Source organism: Branchiostoma lanceolatum, chromosome 8 (genome assembly GCF_035083965.1).
Source record: "Branchiostoma lanceolatum isolate klBraLanc5 chromosome 8, klBraLanc5.hap2, whole genome shotgun sequence".
Classification (NCBI taxonomy): domain Eukaryota; kingdom Metazoa; phylum Chordata; class Leptocardii; order Amphioxiformes; family Branchiostomatidae; genus Branchiostoma; species Branchiostoma lanceolatum.
This window is the reverse complement of record NC_089729.1, coordinates 2,278,411-2,292,504: the sequence shown is the minus strand read 5'-3', so window position 1 is coordinate 2,292,504 and position 14,094 is coordinate 2,278,411. Positions and strand designations below refer to the sequence as shown.

The following is a 14,094-nucleotide window of genomic DNA, read 5'->3' as shown; positions in this document are numbered from 1 at the left end:
CGGAGGCAGTGGCGGCATGCCGGAACAGGGTAGAAGTGGTGCAGGTCTGTCTACTCAGCTGGCCTAGCGAGGTGGGCACCATTGACCAACTGCCAAAGCCACGTGTGCGCGATCCAAAGTGGTCACTCAATCCTGAGTAAGTCTTTAGAAGTAGGCATGGTGCAGTTGTTACTTTTAACTTAAGTGTTCTTTCTGTGTCGCCCGAGTTTAATCTTCTGCTAGCTTGTTTCTATCTGAGTGATAGTACAGGTGCGAAAACATCACGCTCGTGTATAACTGTGGGTTCAGATCCACCTGTACGGAGACACGTGAATATCACACTCCATGGCAGTGTGTTTATGTGTTGATACAGGTGGGGAAGCTTGTTTACATCACGCCTGTGTTGATGTGTTGGTACAAGTGGGGAAGCTTGTTTACATCACGCTTGTGTTTATGTGTTGGTACAGGTGGGGAAGCTTGTTTACATCACGCTTGTGCCTATCTGTTGGTACAGGTGGGGAAGCTTGTTTACATCACGCTTGTGTTTATGTGTTGGTACAAGTGGGGAAGCTTGTTTACATCACGCTTGTGTTTATGTGTTGGTACAGGTGGGGAAGCTTGTTTACATCACGCTTGTGTTTATGTGTTGGCACAGGTGGGGAAGCTTGTTTACATCACGCTTTTGCCTATGTGTTGGTACAGGTGGGGAAGCTTGTTTACATCACGCTTGTGCCTATCTGTTGGTACAGGTGGGGAAGCTTGTTTACATCACGCTTGTGTTTATGTGTTGATACAGGTGGGGAAGCTTGTTTACATCACGCTTGTGTTTATGTGTTGATACAGGTGGGGAAGCTTGTTTACATCACGCTTGTGTTTATGTGTTGGTACAGGTGGGGAAGCTTGTTTACATCACGCTATTGTTTATGTGTTGGCACAGGTGGGGAAGCTTGTTTACACCACGCTTGTGTTTATGTGTTGGTACAGGTGGGGAAGCTTGTTTACATCACGCTTGTGTTTATGTGTTGGTACAGGTGGGGAAGCTTGTTTACATCACGCTTGTTTTTATGTGTCGCTACAGGTGGGGAAGCTTGTTTACATCACGCTTGTTTTTATGTGTCGCTACAGGTGGGGAAGCTTGTTTACATCACGCTTGTTTTTATGTGTCGCTACAGGTGGGGAAGCTTGTTTACATCACGCTTGTGTTTATGTGTTGGTACAGGTGGGGAAGCTTGTTTACATCACGCTTGTGTTTATGTGTTGGTACAGGTGGGGAAGCTTGTTTACATCACGCTTGTGTTTATGTGTTGGTACAGGTGGGAAAGCTTGTTTACATCACGCTTGTGCCTATGTGTTGGTACAGGTGGGAAAGCTTGTTTACATCACGCTTGTGTTTATGTGTTGGTACAGGTGGGGAAGCTTGTTTACATCACGCTGGTGTTTATGTGTTGATACAGGTGGGGAAGCTTGTTAACATCACGCTTGTGTTCATGTGTTGGTACAGGTGGGGAAGCTTGTTTACATCACGCTTGTGTTTATGTGTTGGCACAGGTGGGGAAGCTTGTTTACATCACGCTTGTGTTCATGTGTTGGTACAGGTGGGGAAGCTTGTTTACATCACGCTTGTGTTTATGTGTTGGTACAGGTGGGGAAGCTTGTTTACATCACGCTTGTGTTTATGTGTTGGTACAGGTGGGGAAGCTTGTTTACATCACGCTTGTGTTTATGCGTTGGTACAGGTGGGAAAGCTTGTTTACATCACGCTTGTGCCTATGTGTTGGTACAGGTGGGAAAGCTTGTTTACATCACGCTTGTGTTTATGTGTTGATACAGGTGGGGAAGCTTGTTTACATCACGCTTGTTTTTATGTGTTGGTACAGGTGGGGAAGCTTGTTTACATCACGCTTGTGTTGATGTGTTGGTACAGGTGGGGAAGCTTGTTTACATCACGCTTGTGTTTATGCGTTGGTACAGGTGGGAAAGCTTGTTTACATCACGCTTGTGTTTATGTGTTGGTACAGGTGGGGAAGCTTGTTTACATCACGCTTGTGTTTATGTGTTGGTACAGGTGGGGAAGCTTGTTTACATCACGCTAGTGTTTATGTGTTGATACAGGTGGGGAAGCTTGTTTACATCACCCTTGTGTTTATGTATTGGTACAGGTGGGGAAGCTTGTTAACATCACGCTTGTGTTCATGTGTTGGTACAGGTGGGGAAGCTTGTTAACATCACGCTTGTGTTCATGTGTCGCTACAGGTGGGGAAGCTTGTTTACATCACGCTCGTGTTTGTGCTGGGGTTCCCGCTGCCGTTCATCGTGATCTCGGCGCTGTACGGCACCATGGTGTACCAGCTGTGGTCCACCATGCAGCCCGTCACGCTGGAGGAGCAGGGCAGGACCGCCAACCAGCGCCGCAGCACGCTCAGGAGCTTCGTCAGCGTCGCGGAGGTATCTGGATTTCTTTTGTTTTTTTTTGTTTTTTTGTTTTTCGTTCATAAAGTTACGAGAATATGCTTCAAACAGTGACTTGATAAAAGGTAGCGAAATACTAACCTCCAAATTTTCGACGTCTAGTCTGTACGTCTTGATCACGGAGTGACCTAGTCTCGCGAGAACACGAGACTAGGCCGAGACTTGTGAAGATCGTCCTGCCTCCCCCGCCTCCTTGCGGAGTAGGGGTAAGTAGGACTTGGGCAGCTCCCAACCTCCGGTACGGTTCATCCGTTGAGGTTGGGAGGTTGGCTACCTTTTATCAAGTCACTGTTTGAAGAATATTCTCGTAACTGTGATTATACGTGACTGATGAACCTCTTCATCGTTCATAAAGGTTAGGCATCCAGGCAATAAGATACACACAAAAAACAGTTACTCAAGCAAGCGCAAGTGGATACAATTTGAAACAGTCCGACGTTTCAGACAGCATCCGCTATCTTTCGTCAGTGACTATTTTGGGAAGAAGGTATACGTAGGATCGGACAAAACATAACAAGGACACAGATTACATGGTCCAAATGAATCCAAGCAAAGAGTGGAATCCATCCTACAGCATCAACTTCTAATAAGAATCTGAATGAACCAATGAGTGAACGAATGGGAAGATTAAAGAAAGAATGAATGAATGAATGAATTAATAGAGAAAGGAAGAAAGAAGAGGAAAGTGATCATTCCTCAGAATAAGGAAGTCACATCGCAGTTCTAGGGCTAGGCTTGATTACGCATTCTTTACAAAATGTACAGCTGATTCACTTTTCAGACATTGTGGACGTACGAAGTCTCTGCCCAAAATCTCTACACAAAAAGTAAGGTTCCAAAGTACCGATGTACATGTTTGGTTTCTACAGGTGTCACAGAGGGGGGTGGAGACCAGCTACATCCGGTCCCAGCGCACGGTTAGCGTCAAGTACTCGGTTAGCGAGTCCGTGGCGAGCCGACAGCTACCCAGGCAGAGCGTGGTGTCACGGCACGCGTCGCTGGGGGACGGGGCCGCCAAGCAGAGCGTGGTGTCACGACACGCCTCGGTGGGGGACGGGGCGGCACGGCAGAGCGTGGTGTCTCGGCACGCCTCCGGAGGGGACGGGGCGGGTAGGCGCCTGCAGCCGCGGAGGCTCAGCAGGAAGAGGCAGCACGTGTCCCGCTCTGTGCTCATCATCGTGGCGGTCTTCTTCGTCTGCTGGCTGCCGTACGGAATCCTACAGGTTAGGTCTTCAGTTATTTTACACAGAACGACCTGCCACACCGAACTTTTGCACATGTAACCCCCCCCCCCCCTCACTAGCCTCGCGGCACGCAAAGCACTCTGCGAATTTCATCGACAAAAAAAGAATCTTTGTGTGTTCTATTTTCTTTTTGGTCATACTTTTTGAATGATATTCCCATTATAAAGTCAACAAATCCAGTTTGGACGCAGCGACGCCGCCAGCATGCCGCGGGTTCAGTGAGAGTGGGGCTTTATTGTTAGCGTCGCCTAAAGTTATCTACGGATTCTCTTACTTGTGTCAACGAGTTCCATTCCACGATACCTCTATGGTGATGAATCTTCCGCCATCTCTCCCCAGGTGTTGTACTACCACCACGTGTTCCGCCCGACCGCCGCCATGTACTACGTGCACCTGACGTTCGTGGGGCTGTCCTACCTCAACTCCTGCGCCAACCCGCTCCTCTACGTCATGCTGAGCGAGCGCTTCCGCCGAGAGATGATGCAGTCGTGCTCCCGGATGTGCTCATGCTTCAGGTGGGGAAGGGTTATTTGTATGTGCGTTTGTGTGTTTGTTTGTTTAGAGAGACAGTGAGCGCTTCCGCCGCGAGATGCTGCAGTTTTGCTCCAGAATGTGCTCCTGCTTCAGGTTTTGGACGGGTTGTTTGTATGTGTTTGTCTGTTTCTTTCTTTCTTTCTTTAGTTGGTTGGCTTCTTGTTGGGAGCGAGTGTTTGGTTCTACCGCTAGAGGCTGTAGTCCGGTACCAGGACGCGCTCCTGCTTCAGGTTAGAGTGGTCTATTTGAAGTGAGTGAGCAGTACCACCGGGTGATGCACCCTCAGGGAGGAGTGGATTCGTTGCAGGTTCAGGTACATGAAGGTTTAGGTTAGAATCAATCTCGATGTTAAGGTCCTTTCCCGCGTGTATGTTGCAGGCAGCTGACCAGGCAGCAGCCGCGGCCCAGCGCGGAGGTGAAGGCCGACCAGCCGCGGCACCAACCGCAGCATCTGCAGCAGCACGCGCCGTCCACTCCGGCGGAGATGAACAACTTCAAACGCGTCCCCACCACCTCAATAGAGATGAGCAACCTCAGACACGTCCAGAACAAGATCAGGAATGATCTTTTATAGGATCAAATCAAACCAAAAGTAATCTTCAAACAGTTGTAGGGCTGGAAGATCATTAACGTTATGTTTCTGAAAGATCATTAACGTTCAGCTTTAAAGAGGCTTCACTTGAAAGTGCATCCGTGTTGGTAGAAGTTATTTCTAATCAAAGTTGAGAGAGGTTAGCAGCCTCAGACACGTCCAGAACAAAATCAGGAATGATCTCTTATAGAAGCAAAACAGAACTTTAAACAGTTGTTGGGCTAAAAGATCGTTATGTTTCTGAATACCCAGCTTTTTAAGAGGTTTCACTTGAAAGTGCATCCGTGTTGGTAGAAGTTATTTTTAATCAAAGTTGAGAGAGATGAGCAACCTCATACACGTCCAGAACAAAATCAGGAATGATCTCTTATAGGATCAAAACAAGGCTAATCTTCAAACATCCGAAAATAATTTCATCAGGTTGGTAGAACATAGGCGGTGTCTGGCATTTATTTTCCTATGTCTACAGGACAATCTTACTTACTAATGTCTCGTCATTTTGAGCAGTTTGAAAATGTTAGCATTAATTTTAGTAAAGCAACAACACTTCACAAGTCTGCTATGTTTGCCTATAAAGCGGCACATTTGTTGATGGCATTTTAAGAATATCGAATCCTTGAGTTGGTCTGTTCCGCGGATAGTGACGTCTGAATGGATGGAGTTTATCGTAACGTTAGATGTGATTCTCGTACACTTCGAAACGTCATTACAGTACGTGGGTACGTTTGAGTTTGTGACCGATAGTCTAATGATGCCTTCGGACCGTCTTGTTACTATTTACGTGGCCCAAAATGTGCTCCCAGTCCTACATACATCGTACCAAAAAAGGAGCTTCTGTTGAGGACAAAATATCCCTAAAATGTCAGAATGATTTGAAGAAAGACTATTAAGAGTTCGTTGATGAAGGTTAGACATCCAGATAGTAAGATACGCCAAAAATAGTTACTCAAGCAACTAGATATAATTTGGAAACAAACTTTTCAGACAGCATCCGCTGTCTTTCGTCAGTGACTAAGGATAGGACTGGGAAACCTAACTGTTAGTTACTGTACTAAAACAGCCGTAGCTAATTGAACTATTAGCATTAAACTTGTCTTAAATTGATCTGCTTTTGAAGACTACGTCAAGACATCCTGAATTTTCTTGACCTCATTAACAAATCTATTCAGAGATCTGATATTAAATCTGGTTATCCAGTCCTATCGTTAGTCACTGACGAAAGACAGCGGATGCTGTCTGAAACGTCTGACTGTTTCAAAATTGTATCCAGTTGTTTGAGTCACTATTTTTGGCGTACTATTAAGAGTGGTTGCTTAACATTAATAGCAGGACCATAAGATTATTATAGCCATTGATTTAAGCGATACGCCTCAGCTGATTGATGCTATACAGGAGTAGTGTTCTATTGTATAGTTTTAGACTTTGTGGTTCTAAAACGACCTGTGCGCAGTTACGTATGTCAGCTCTCTACAACATTGGTATTGTTTTTTTCTGGCCTCTGGACGGTCAAATAAACAATTTAAACCATTTACACTTAACCGTGTCAACGATTTCATGCAATTTAAGTCTCATTTAAGTATAAGGAAAGGAAAGTGATCTCGAACCAGTTAAGCTCAAATGAACTCAATGAACAGATGAGCTAATCTTCCACTGGTCGTGACAGGAAGACAGACGCTATGTACAGTATTTACAGGTTCATTGTACCGGGGAAATTCCCCTAGCTCTTTTCGACAAGCATAATGAACAGTGGGCCACGGCTTAACGTCCTGTCCTAAGGACTGGGACCCTTTCCGGTAGCGTGCATGTCGGGTGGGTGACACAGCCGGGATCGAGCCCGGGGCTTCTAGTTCCAGCAAGATCGCTAACCACTGGACTACGCACGCTACTAGCACTAAGAACGTGCCCGTATAGCGGTTGGTTTCTCTCCCTGCTCTTGAGCGAAAGTGAAGAGTGGAAAGTGAAGATTAGAAAGTGAAAAAGTGAACGTGAAACATAGTGAGAGTAAAAATAAAAAAAATGAAAATCCATTCATCTATTCCTCGCTGAATACATTGTTACCCTTGGGTTACAACGAGCAGAATAAGCACATTTGAAATCGGGCTGGAGGTCAAATTTTTGCCGGCTTAAATCATATAATTAGCTAGCAGCTGCTTTAGAAAGTAGGGCTATCTCATCAAATGATCCACAAGTCACAGGCAGATTCCCATCTTCAGAAACGGAGTTTCTTTCAAGTTTGCGTGACTGATGAGTGCGACGCGCCTTCCCTCCTCTCCCTCCTCTTTTGTAGAGATAAAAGCCCGGCGGATGTCTTTTATGCCCGATTCCAGAATCATTCTAATACTTCCTCATAAAGGTCGCTTCTGCACGTCTGCTCTGTGATGGTATGTATGGGCAACCTGCCTGCGTGTTCATCAGGTCATTAAAAACCTCTCCATCATAATCAGTCACGCTAGGCAGACCTTCACACATCAACACTCGTAACGAAGTAAGAAGGGAAGTTTCTAAGAGTTTTAGATTTAAAGAAGGACCAGACTTTTTTCGGGTTGCTGTGGACTTTGGGACCAAGGGTACCCAAGAAAGCTTTGTACTCAGCTTTAAGGAGTTTTGGGTGACAATTTCTTAGTTTCCTAAACGTTGTCTAATGAGAAGATTTATTAGTCCTTTTGCCTAATCTCCACATTGTCGTTTTTTTTGTAAGAGCATACCGCACCTCTCCATTGACTTGTACGTTTTGAATGATATTCTCATTATAAAGTCAAGGGTAAAACAAATCCAGTTTAGGACACAGCGACGCCGCCAGCGTGCCGCGGGTCCAGTGAGAGAGGGGCTTTAGTAATAGCATCCGGCTAGTTGGGTAACCCTGGCATGTTCATGCTGAACCAATAACTAAAAATGTATGTCACACGATATAATTATAAACGGAGTAATATAGTCAAAGACTCACACACAGACAGACAAACTCACACTCACATTCACACACGCATACGCACACACACGTGTGTGTGTGTGCGTGTTTGTGTGTGTGAGTCTTTGACTATATTACTCCGTTTATAATTAGATCGTGTGACATACATTTGTAGTTATTGGTTCATCATGTACATGCCAGATATATATATATATATATATATACACACACACAGACACGCACACGCACGCTCTCTCTCACAGGGTATAGAACATCAAATCATGCAGCAATTTCTATGTAGGGCTCGAAGATGTATAAAGATCAGTATGTCTCAGATAAGTGAAGGAACGAAAAAGGGGCACAATTCGCCAATATACAAATGATTTCGTGACTTGATGCTTTTCGACAGGCATGACATCTTGGTCGGCCATTATTATAAAATCGTGCATGATGTGTGCGTTTGCATCCTGTCATTGAGAGCTATTCAGTCAATATCTATCACCTTAGCCGTACTGTTATACACCCACGCAGGGAGAAAATGTGATTATTAGAGCATACAGTGATAGACAGATAGCTCAAACTCACTTATGATGTGTGGACAAGCTATGAGGCAGTATAATGAACATAGGTAGGATTTTATACTTAATGTCAACGTTAAACAAGACTCAAGATGACGGCTTACTGAGCCAGTAGAGAGTGGCAAAAAGTAGTAAAGAGTCGGAGTGAAACAGCGAATATCAACTGAAGATTGCTGACATACAAATCGCACCGTTGCTACAATTATTTTTGCTTTCTTTGCCAATGATGGTAACCGATGCGACACTTTATAACCACATTTATGAATGAAAGGCTCCATTAGTGGTCCCTTTATATCGCAGCCTTGTTGCTGAATGGAGTATACTGTAATTCACTTTATCGTTACGGTAGCAAAATTTCACGGTACAAGGAAAATGGACATTTTCACTCAATTTTAACTTCACGGAACGGATGTGTGAAGGAATCATCAATAATCACAACAGGTTTTTCACAGTGATGATAAGTTCACGATATAGAGGTGACAGTGAAAACAGTGAACATGAAATTACACTGAAAGAAACAAGAACTACAGTAACCCACTCATCTGTGACAGAAAGAGCTTGTCAAAGCCCTGTGTCACACAAAGGGAGTACATCCACTTATCAAGGTTCCCTCTGCCATAACTAATGCTGTCAGATAAAAGCTATAATTCTCCCCGTACGGACAACTGCAACAACATTCATGCACGTGGCACTTAAATGATTGTTGAAAGAGGACATTGTCCGGTATCTATATGGCCGATATATGGCCACAAAATTTAGATTTTCCACTTTATTTACTGCATCACTTGTTCTTCACGTATTTCCACGTTTATGTGTCCCGATATCAACCCCGAGCTCACACCTACGCACATGTACGTGTCTGTGCAGCCACCGTAATTTCTCCAGAGATAAATAAAGGGTAGACTCTATCCGGAGGGTGCTCCAAAACCTATCCAAACTTCTTAAGAGCCTCTCACAAAAAACGTCGCAGATACGCGTACTGCACTTATATGTTGCCTTGAGAAAGAAATGGAGAACCCTTAAGCCTCTTTAGAATCCTTTAAGTTGTACTTGTCTTCCAGAAGTGCGATTGAGTTAACACAAATACCCAGCTCCTAAGCCAACTCTCTCGTCGTTAAGGTAACTCTAAAGTAGTCCTCGGTACCAATTTCACTCTCGATGGTTTCTAAAAATGGGACTTCGTTATTACAATTTGGCTTTTCCAAGTCAACTGCGTTGATGAAAGTGCTTCTCATAGTCGGGAGAGAGTAGTTCGTGGGCAATTTTTCTGCTTCGTGATCTTACAGCTTTTTGACGAATCATAAGTGGATAGAAAGGTACACTTTTGTGGCACTAATTGAGCATGGATGACCATAATCATACACTATCCCGATGTGCTGTATTAACGTGTCTGATAGCACATACATACCGCGTGCTTGCCGCGTGTGATTCGTCTAGAGCACGCATTGTACGTCTCACATTTCGGGGATTTGTGAGCATTTGTGTGCATCGGAGTAAGAAAATAAAGTAACAAATAACAAGTAACATTTGTGAGCAAATGCAGAATGGTTACCTTCACATGACCAGGCCTAACGTTTTTACCAAGAGGAGCAGCGGGGTGGACGCCTGTGAGGCCGTTGAACTCAATTCGAACATGATACTTTAATTCGAAAGGGTTTCTAGAATTTGATTTTGTGTTTGAAATGCATTTTTCAACACATTTTGTGCAATAAAGTCATTTTCTAAGTTATCCCAAAGTCTAGTTGTGGAATTGTTTTTTTCATCGATTGAAGAAGAAAGGGAAGTAAAACCTAAAACATTATGTTTTTCTTCCGTGAGTGAGTGTAGTGCCGTGCAATGATATAATATATCAAATATATATGCAATGTATGTATGCGTGTGTATGTATGTATGTATGTATGCATGTATATATTTTTGAGACAAATTTTATCATCCATAGCCCCCTTAAGAAAGCCTGGTAGAGGCTACTATTTGAGACAAAATGTTATTATCCATAACCCCCTTAAGAAGGCCTGGTAGAGGCTACTATTAGAGGCCAATTTTATTATCCGTAACCTCATTAAGAAGGCCTGGTGGAGGCTACTATTTGAGACGAATGTTATTATCCATAACCCCCTTAAGAAGAAGGCCTGGTGGAGGCTATTATTTGTACCAAATTGTACCATTCATAGCGTACAAAACTTGCTTCGGGCTACTAATTGTGACGAATTCTACTATCCATGAGCCTTTATGGGCATTTGCGGCGGCAAGGCAGCACACAGCCCACATATGCATCGCCTCAGGAGTCAGAACGGTCAGTAAGGCCATGTTGATTGGATTATATGGTTGACATCCGCGTGCACATCAATTTTCGTTAATTTTCCAGAAAAAATGTTTTCTACCATACTGTAAATCTTGCAGAACAGCTACAAAATGAGCAAAAATATGCCGTAAGTTGCACAAAAATATTTCGGAAAAAGGATACTAATATAGAATGCTTAAGTCAAAGAAGAATTATAATCTGGTATAACATTCCTGACCACGTAGATTTCATAATGTCGGCAACTTTTTATCTCTTTTGCAAAACGTTTCTTATTCGCACGCTCGCATCAGTTTTGTGGATCCCAGAGGATGTCATCCAGATAATCAAATCAACACGGCCTAAGTGGGCATGGCTGAGTCGCGGTGTGACAATGATATTATTCAACACCCCAACGGGCTTCTCAATCTCTCTAAGTGTGGAAGAGTTTTTGTAGTTTTTCTGCCAATTTATTTCCATGCTCGCATCAGTTTTTGGGGATCCCAGAGGATGTCATCCAGATAATCAAATGAACATAGCCTAAGTGGGCGGCCAATAAAGCTCATCAGTGCACATCAGGTCTGTTATGGCTACGGGCAGTCAACACGGGAAGCGGAGAGGCGAGGCGACAACTTCCGTCTGTGTCGGGCGCTGTCATGTCGAAAGACGGTATCTGATTTATTGATGATGCTTTGATTCAATCTCCTAGTGACCGTCGGGTGTGATTACGGTAATTAAGTTCCAGAGGAGTGCGCCGTGTTTTATCTGGCTTCTGTCGCGCGTTAAGCTGGGGTTTTTAATCTATTCAGAAAACATCAAACACCATAGGTAGAGAAGACAAAGAAGCGACCGACTCAGGCATCTTAACTGCGACTTATATACGTGAAAAATATAGTACAGAGCAATAAAACTATTGAAAGATAACAGAGGTGAAAAAAAGCTGAATCGTTTTAGCGAAAATCCCATGGATAAGAGTGACACGATATAGATGAAAACGTTGCTTAAATATAACTTTAAAAAATGATGCTATTTGGGTACATATCAACATGATTTTAAAACTAGCACATCTTGTCATGTCGGAATGGCTCTCTCCCCCTCTCTCTGTCTGTCTCTCTCTGTCTTTCTCTATCTCTCCCTCTCTCTCTGTCTGTCTCTTTGTCTGTCATTTGGGACATAGCATCCTGCGTTATTTGCTTTATATAAGTGAAACATGTATATAAAAACCTCTTCAGTGGCCAAGTAGACAGGATTCGTGATTAATGGGTGAATGGAAAAAATGGAACATCCGAAGAAGTGGCCACAAAAGCCAGCTGTTCCTCATGCAGAGGTGGGCACTAAACTAGGTTTGACTTTAATCTGTTATTTATTCAAAAATAAAGCTACATAGGCGGGGATCGCTTTGCTTCCTTCTCTTTCAAATATAACTGCATCAGCTGATGGATATACGGCCATCATAAAAGCTTGTTTGGGAGAAACGCTCGTAGCAACTATAGGTATAATTCATTTTTACCCTACTGTTAGCAAGGTTTCCATTCTTCCTTATTGTCGTTAGCGGAAATGCCAGAAGAAGCCACATTTGTTTTGAGCCAGGGGATGGTTTGGGTAGTCAAGGTGGCCTTCCCGATAACAACATTAATGCATATGTTTGTTCAAACGAAGAGGTGGAATGATTCTGGTGAGGTCCTCGATTGTACATGGACTAGAACCCCCCCCCCCCCGTCGACAGATGATAATGACGATGCTCGTGTATGCCTCCTCTGCAGGGATTTATACCGTAGGCTCAGGTTGAAACATGCAATATATACGTTTCCCACTCCATCTTTGGTTCACCTGACAGAAAATTTAGACATTTACCGGCCGACTGTTCAGTACCTTTCAGCAGCTATCCGCCTGGTCTGAGTGGGTTCTGTAGTCGGCCAGATAAATATGTAATTGAGGTTGTATATTAAGAGCCTTTGTTTTATACGACCTACCTACCTACCATAGTACTTCCCATCATGGAGATCACTGAGAGGCCTTGGAGATCATTGGGAGGCGTAGGAGAAATAATTGGAAGACGTTGGGGATCATTGAAAGGCCTTGGAGATCATTGGGAGGTCTTGGAGATCATCGGGAGGCCTTGGGGATCATTGGAAAACCTTGAGAGATCACTGAGAGACCTTGAGGGTCATTTTCAAACCTGTGAGATCTTTGGAAGTTTCTTTCAACCTTTGTTTGTCCATAAGAAGATCAAATCGGCACGCAGTCCGCTTTCCATGATTGAGGTCATGAAGCAAGAGGTAAGGGCCAGACAAAATATAACAGAGATACAGATTACATCATTGTAAGACCTCGTAGACATCGGGCACCTTTGGAAGACCTTAAAAATCATCGGAAACCCCTAGAAGATCACTAAAAGACCTTGAGTATCGTTGGAAGACCTCGGAGATTATTTGAAGGCCTTTGAGACCATTGAAAGACGTTTGGGATCATTGAGCGCTCTCTGAACGACTATCGAAGATCTGTCAAATGTATGCTCGCTTAACGGTCTTGCCTCTGTAGAAATCCCACTTCGGAGAGAACTACATCCTACGAGAGCTCCATTGACGCCATCTACTCTATACCACTTTCACGCCTGCCTTACTTTATATTGCTTCCGAGGTGTATTTTTAGCCGGCTTGCAGGACGATTTCAGACAGACAGACAGACAGACAGCTCCGAAATTGCCTCCAGGATGGGTCATCGTACATACTTGGTGAAGCGTGTCTTACTGGGTGTCAATAGATGCGCAGTCTTAAATTAACTCACGTGTATTTTGATTCATATGTGCATTAGGTAGATTGCCAACATGTCAAGTTTTTGTCAACTGCCTTAAACCAGATCAAACCTTATGTAACATAGCGTACATCATGATACTTTAGCTCGCAATGTAGCACATACTTGCCCAATACATCACGAATAGATTAGTCCACCCGAATTTCTCAGAAACACAGTCAACCCCATTGGGAGAATTGATGACCCTGGCAAACACATATGGTAAGATCCTAGATGAGATAAGGAGTCCCAGAGACATAAAAAGGGAATGACAGTAGGGATAGTCAGGGCAGTCAGAGGATAGGGACAGGGAGAGATGAACGTGAATTTCGGCCACGACAACATCAGTGTGTCTGTCTTCACTCCGAAGTCTTGGATCTCTGTCCGTTCTCTACACTAACTCAGTTTGTACCTACTGTATAAAACTGGCCTGTTACGCCAAAAGGCGGTTTATCGGTTCTCCAAAACGAACAGAACTCGAGCCGTTTACAGGACTGATGACTTGGAGGATCAATGCCAATTTCGGAAGGCAATTTGGGAAGAATCCTTGATGCGTTGCCTCAACATTTACCAATGAATGTACGAGGGGTTTCGTCATCAGGTAAGCTCCAAAGGTTCAGCTCTGAACGAAGACTGAGAGGTGGCGCCATGCCCTGGGAGGTTGATGGTGATGCTGAAAAGTGATTTTACCTGTTATAGAAATGAAAACGCGCGATAATCAG

General features: G+C 43.9%; 1 protein-coding gene across 1 annotated transcript; it reads left to right on the top strand.

The window, feature by feature from the left end:
- The first annotated feature begins 2,200 nt into the window (after positions 1–2,200).
- Positions 2,201–6,621, top strand: LOC136440935 (uncharacterized). Its single transcript, XM_066437122.1, has 4 exons — positions 2,201–2,424; positions 3,318–3,671; positions 4,032–4,207; positions 4,605–6,621. Exons 1-4 carry the CDS (start codon positions 2,317–2,319, stop codon positions 4,798–4,800), a joined length of 834 nt encoding a protein of 277 aa, XP_066293219.1. The 5' UTR covers positions 2,201–2,316; the 3' UTR covers positions 4,801–6,621.
- The last annotated feature ends 7,473 nt before the right edge of the window (positions 6,622–14,094 follow it).

Excerpts from the sequence above, each read along its gene's own strand:
- LOC136440935 (XM_066437122.1), top strand. The coding sequence starts at position 2,317 with ATGGTGTACCAGCTGTGGTCCACCATGCAGCCCGTCACGCTGGAGGAG. Across the intron at positions 2,425-3,317 it reads GCTTCGTCAGCGTCGCGGAG|GTGTCACAGAGGGGGGTGGA; the intron begins GTATCTGGATTT and ends TGGTTTCTACAG. Across the intron at positions 4,208-4,604 it reads CGGATGTGCTCATGCTTCAG|GCAGCTGACCAGGCAGCAGC; the intron begins GTGGGGAAGGGT and ends TGTATGTTGCAG.